Source organism: Denticeps clupeoides, chromosome 2, assembly GCF_900700375.1.
Source record: "Denticeps clupeoides chromosome 2, fDenClu1.1, whole genome shotgun sequence".
NCBI lineage: Eukaryota > Metazoa > Chordata > Actinopteri > Clupeiformes > Denticipitidae > Denticeps > Denticeps clupeoides.
Window position 1 is genome coordinate 3489906 of NC_041708.1, and position 6026 is coordinate 3495931.

Sequence of the window (6026 nt, forward strand, 5' to 3'; positions counted from 1 at the left end):
GTAATGAACTGTCGTAAAGGCTGCCAGCGAGCGTCTGGACGAATCGCTTGACCGCTCCCGCATGGTCGGATGTGTTCTAGCCAGGATTGGTATGCATTTACACTGAAAGTGAGTATTAGTGCTTGTTTTTTCACACCGATCACCGATTTACCCTGACGAGTCCGTTTTGATTATAGCTACGGCTGCAGCTTGCATGTGTTCTGTTGCGGATAAAAACGTGTAGGTCACAGATGTCAAAAGTGCTTTACTTTTAACTCCAAGCACCAAGCAGGTTTAAAATACGTTTTGCGAACAAATGACCCTAGTCTGGCAAGACCAATATTGTTCCGTTGTTTTTGGGATAAAAGCTCCAAATGTGAATAATTTTTTTTGTAACAGGGTGGCATGTTTGTGGGCTCCTGGAGGACATGGCACCCCCATTTCTGAAGCTCTCTGCGTTCCTGCAGAAGAACCGCAGGTCGCTGCTGCTCCTCGGCTGTGGAGGGGCCTTTTCAGCCAGCATCTTCTACCATGCCTTCCCAGACAGCACCTACAAGAACCTCTACCAGGCGTGGAGCAAAGGAGAACCAGCCCAGCTCTCCGGGAAGCTGGAGGAGACGTTTCGGGAGGTGCTGAAGGACTGCGGCGTCGCCTCGCCCAAAAACTACCACGCCTTCGCCTCCTTTGGGTTCCACCCGGTCGGGGCCGGCCTTCCCTGGCTGCCTGCTGGCGTCCACATCGGCATCCCGGCCAACTTTAACAGCACGAGCAGCGACCCTGGCGGCATCACCGACCGCACCGTCCTCATCAACGGCAAGGAGGTGGAGTGGGACAGCGAGGCCGGCGCCGCGCTGAAGGAGGCGCTGCTCTTCTCCCCGGAGGCGCAGCGGTTCGCCCTGGCCCGGGAGGTGATGCGGCTGGAGTCTGGAGGGCCCGTGCTGCAGGCTACGGCGGGCCCCGCCTGCCTGGCCGGCGTCTGCGTCTACAGCGTGGCCCTCAAGCAGATCTTCGGCCTCTACTCCGGCTCCCTGATCGCCCGGGCCTTCCTGAACGTCCTGGTGGCGGGCCTGGGCGCCGTGTGCTACTTCCTGGCCTCCGACAGCATCAGCCACTGGCTGGACTACAGCTCGGACCGCCGGGCCGCCGGCCTGTCCCGGGACTACGCCAGAGGAGGGGTGGAGTTCTACGACAAGATCCTGTCACGGAACAAGACTCTGCGCCTGCTGATGGGACCCAAGGGGGTGGAGATGTACGCGCCCAGCGGGAACCTGTTCCCCTCCGGCCTGCTGAGATTCAAGCACGCGCCCTACACTTTACGCAGGGAGGAGCTCGCCGCTCTCCTCGAAGAAGAGAAAGCGTAGAAAATCGAATGCCCGGTTCCGGTTTTTATTTCTGAAGAACGGTGATGTATCGTCACTGCAAACCTTAAACTGTTCCAATCGGTAAACAAATAAATGCAAGATGAAATGCATCATTGTTATAATGAGCTGTATTTATTAATAATAATAAAAAAAACATTTGAAAACTGTTTTTATTCACAATTTACTTTAATCACTGAAGGAAGAATCCATCTGATGCGTTAGCGTTTCAACACCAAGCCCACCTGCAAAATGAAAATATTTTTTCGTCACTTGTTTCCCTTCCTGGAGAGCAATTGTTTTGTACATTCTATGTATTCTGCATCGACATTAATCTAAAAAATGCCATTAAGAAGCAGAGCAAAGCAGCAATTTAGATTTGTATATCTATGGTACATGCACCTTTTTGTGATTACATTGTGAAAAGAATTATATAATGGAGAATTATTATTATTATTATGACCTTTAAATATTGCATTTTGAAAAGATCATGTAACATTCTCCCCATAAAAAACTGATGTATAATCATAATCAGTGTATGCTTATTTGCTAACACTATGGTAACTAGTAAGACATATGAGTGCTTCTGAAGTTACTGTCACTATAACAACATCTATATAAGAATTGAGTTGGTTTCAGATAATTATTTTATTAAACAAACCATCTTTTAATGCAAAAAGGTTTTACTTTGTCTGTGGTCAAACTGGGACATTTCCAGTTGTATAGGTAGTAGTGCAGACTTTTATCCTCTGTAGTGAACTTAAGCTGCTCCAGAACACTCCTATTGGCCATCAGGTCCAGCATGGTGAACACATCGAACCCTTTCTACGTATGAAGGAATGAAGCAGAGTAAATGGTACATCAGCAAAAGAAAAGATGAAGCAATCGCTAGTCTGTTAGATACATCTTTATCTCTGTCTTGTGCAGATTTGAACTCACCTCTTTGGCAATGATGAGGGCATCCTCCATCAGCTCCAACATTTGGGTGGTGGTACTGGCATAGTAAAAGCCATACGCAGCCTTCAGGATCTTGTGCACCTGGTGGTTGAGGATTGTGTAGGGGAGCGTGTAGAAACTCAGCAGGTCAGTGACCACACCCTCTGGGCTCTGTGGGTTAAAAATTAACTTGGTGGATGGATGGTTGGTGAACGGTTGGAGGATAGCGAATGGATGGATAGTTGGGTGGATGGATGGAGGTTTGGACGGTGAATGGAAGGATGGATGGTGGAGAATGGTTGAATGATAGCGAATGGATGGATTGTGAGTGGTTGGATGGTTGGGTGGATGGATGGCAAATGGAAGAATGGATGATGGAGAATGGTTGTATGGGTGGGTGGGTAGATGGATGGATGAATGGTGAATGGTTTGGTGGATGGTGATTGGTTGGATGATAGTGAATGGATGGATGGATGGATGGATGGATGGATGGATGGAAGGAGGAATGGTGGAGAATGGTTGGATGGGTGGGTGGGTAGATGGATGGATGGATGGATGGATAGATGACTCCATCAGACTGAACCAACCTGCACCACATATGTGTGGACGACTCCATCTCGGGGCAGCAACCAGTGTTGAACCTCCTCCCGGTTGAGGACCGTGCTGAGTTCAAACCCTCTCAGAAAGCTCTTCAGCAGGTCCTGCACTGCAGACACATCCGACTCAGACATGGGCCGCAGTCCAGAGGTCTTGGGCATCTAAGAAAATCGTGAACATTATTAAAATAAAAATGCTGCACTACTGATCACTTTAGTCAATACTGGTCCAACCTGAGGCAGGCGGTTCAGCTTATTGGCACGTTGCAGTGTCATGTTCCGTCCCAGGCTGGAGAAGTTCACGTCCACCAGCTTGCGCAGATTGAGGGACCTGTGCCAGTACCTGCAGGTGGTGATGGGCGTTGGCAGCACGGCACTGGCACTATAGACGGCCTGGAAGATGCCGTGCCGGTTGACCCGTCTCGTGATCTCACGGATCAAGACCGGTGCTACACGCTTGGAGCGAAGCCTCTTGTGGACACACAGGAAGTTCACCTCCACCATCTGTTTGGCACTGATAAGAAGAAGTCAGGTCAGGTGTTCATTCATGATGAAATATTCACTAATTCACTTATCATAAATTCAGACACACTCATTGATTGAAATGGCATCCTCTTCATTGAAATTTAAAAATGAACGTTTGTATTGTGGCTTTATCCACTTGTGGGCTTACGTGTCACAAACGTGGATGGTCGCAGGGACGGCGCTGATGAAGCCCACCAGCTTCTGGTTGGTGTTTACTCGCATGCCACAGTGCCACTGTTGCTGCCAACCAGGTGGGCACAGCGCCCTGGCCAGGAAATAAAATAAAAAACAATAAAGAAGCATTCTGTGCATTTCCCGTAAATGTCGTAACTATGGACTATAATTCCACTAGTTCAAAAATGTTGTGATTCCATCGAAAAAGGAAATATAGTGCAATGCTGTATAAAGTGTAACAGTAATTTATGTAGATCTATAGAATTGTGTAATGCTGTACTCAACATACGCATTGTTTGCACGTCAACAACATTCAGATTTATTCCTATTGTTCACATAGAAATTTCTGAACCCTACACGGCTATTTTGCAACTTGGACACAGAAGAAACAACTTCTTTAGAAGATTTTTATTACATTCTGATGATGTTCCATCTAAAAATATTTATAAAAAAATTATTGCAATGTATACTATATTGTGAGTATGTCAAATCTTGAGCCCTGAATTATTTTTTTTTTAATGCAATTCTGAATAAGAATAATAATAACTATTATTATTGGCTAGCATTGCCCTCTAGCGGACATACTGACCATTGCAGGAACTCTGGGGAGTAGGACAGGCGCAGTGTGTTGTCGTCCTCCTCAGTGTAGTTTTCGTTCAGAAAAGCACACAGCTCCCCCAGCTAATGGCACAAATAACCAAAGTAAATAATTACTACAGTAAATAATCAACACATAACTGCATATATTACATTTTTGAGAACATGTACCATGAAAAGGACAAGAACACATCAGTTGCAGAACCAGTGGCTGGTGCCTCACCTCTGTGGGGTTTTGTAAATCCAGCGTGTCCCAGACGAAACCCTGCGGCAGAGAGAAGGGATCCTCACGTGCCGGGCCGCACTCTGTAGCCACGGGGCCCGGAGAGGTCACCTCCTCGTCTGTCACAAGAAAAGAGAGCAATGCAATCAAAATTATGACATTTCAAAGTGAAGGTGACTGTATTTTTTTGTCATCCTGATACAAGGCGCCCGGGCGGCAGTGTGTGGGAACCTCAGGGGTCACCTCGGCGATTCTGTGACGAACCCACTAGGCCACCACTGCTTTAGGAGCAGACACTACAGACCCTAGGGAGACGGTGTGGTCGTCATCGCCACACTTCGCACCTATTTTCAGCACGGGCTGGGTGTCCCAGAAATGGTAGGTGTGACGCCGGGCTTCCGCCAGGCTCCTGGGAGGACCTTGACCGAGAGAGAAGAGGTGTAAGGCCTTCTGGATCTCCTGCTGCTTCTCCTCAGGGAGTGCATCCAGCTAGGACAAGAACATTGATACATCTCTCTTATAATGGACACGAGTAGAGATCAATGCAACCAAACATTCCTGAGAAGGAAGAGCTGAAAAATGATCAGATCTAGTGCAGTGTATTCATTTCATGTCTAGAAACAGTCAGAATAATTATTTTTAGCACAAACTGTACTCAATAGATTGGTGTTTAAAGTCGATTATTCATAAAAACCATTTCAAAGGGGTCCCGGGGTCCACTGGCCCAAGATTTCTCCTTGTTCTTTCTTTTCTTCTTCCCCTGGTCATCTTCCCCCGGCTTCTTCTCCCTTTGGAAATGGAACCGAGATACTTCCTGACATCCACACCCGCCGTTTAATCGACAACCAGCACTGTAATAACTGAAGAAATGAAGAAAGTGTCATAGTTACGAGGGTCTGGCGCTGGCCATGTGAGCGTTTTCAGGCATGGGTGTTGGTCTCTGGGTCCGCCGCTTTGTGCTCCTTATCTCCTCCAGCAGTTCCTAACCTCGACCCCTCCACCCAGAGATCTCCTCCCCTCAGATATGCATCTGCCCCGCCCCACCCGGGGTCTCTGGGTTACTCTGAGTGACATTTCACCACCATAAGGACTGACACCACACAATAATAATAATACTAATAATAATATTTTATTAATCTAAGAAGAAAAGAAGGTCTCTAATGAGAGGAGTCTTTTTGACCCATCAAGCTCACTTGGAGGGAACTAATAATTCAACATTAACTATTAATATGAACATTAACTGCTTACCCACACTAGCATGAGTGGAAGGTTCAAACTTTCTCATAATCAGCTTGAGCCCATAAAACAACTCTGCTCCCTGTTTGGATTATCAACTTGTCTGTCAGTTTTTAATTCGTTTTGATTAATTCATATGAATATGTCTCTTTAATGACCCTCAGTAATTGATTTGAAAACACTCAACTGTAAGAAACTGTATAGAAAAACTGTCTATAGGCGGGACATTTATTGCAGCGCATTTGAGTTGCATATGCATTGAGATTAACACACTTTTAAAAAAGCCGGGCAGAATTGAATACCATGCAAAATCGATGATCATTGTAGTAGCGAGCAATTCCCAGTCCAACACAGGGTGGCGCTGTTGTCGCCATCAGAAAAGGTCAGCGAGTCGTTCAAACA

General features: G+C 46.7%; 2 protein-coding genes across 3 annotated transcripts; one reads left to right on the forward strand and one right to left on the reverse strand.

Moving 5' to 3' along the window:
- Positions 1–2: 2 nt before the first annotated feature.
- On the forward strand, positions 3–1837 carry tmem177 (transmembrane protein 177). Its single transcript, XM_028969770.1, has 2 exons — positions 3–108; positions 379–1837. The coding sequence occupies exon 2, from the start codon at positions 408–410 to the stop codon at positions 1338–1340; it is 933 nt and encodes a 310-aa protein (XP_028825603.1). The 5' UTR covers positions 3–108; positions 379–407; the 3' UTR covers positions 1341–1837.
- Positions 1454–5346, reverse strand: nmt1b (N-myristoyltransferase 1b). Of its 2 annotated transcripts, none has more exons than XR_003748856.1 (11): positions 5279–5346; positions 5083–5176; positions 4733–4877; positions 4389–4507; positions 4158–4249; positions 3543–3659; positions 3104–3383; positions 2861–3031; positions 2277–2444; positions 2025–2158; positions 1454–1582 (listed from the first exon to the last, which is right to left on the reverse strand). XR_003748856.1 is itself a non-coding variant. In XM_028969768.1 (11 exons), exons 1-11 carry the CDS (start codon positions 5314–5316, stop codon positions 1559–1561), a joined length of 1386 nt encoding a protein of 461 aa, XP_028825601.1. In that variant the 5' UTR covers positions 5317–5346; the 3' UTR covers positions 1454–1558. The 2 variants fall into 2 exon arrangements, 1 of the variants encoding a protein (XP_028825601.1); XM_028969768.1 differs by having other exon boundaries at positions 2025–2162.
- Between the last annotated feature and the right edge of the window lie 680 nt (positions 5347–6026).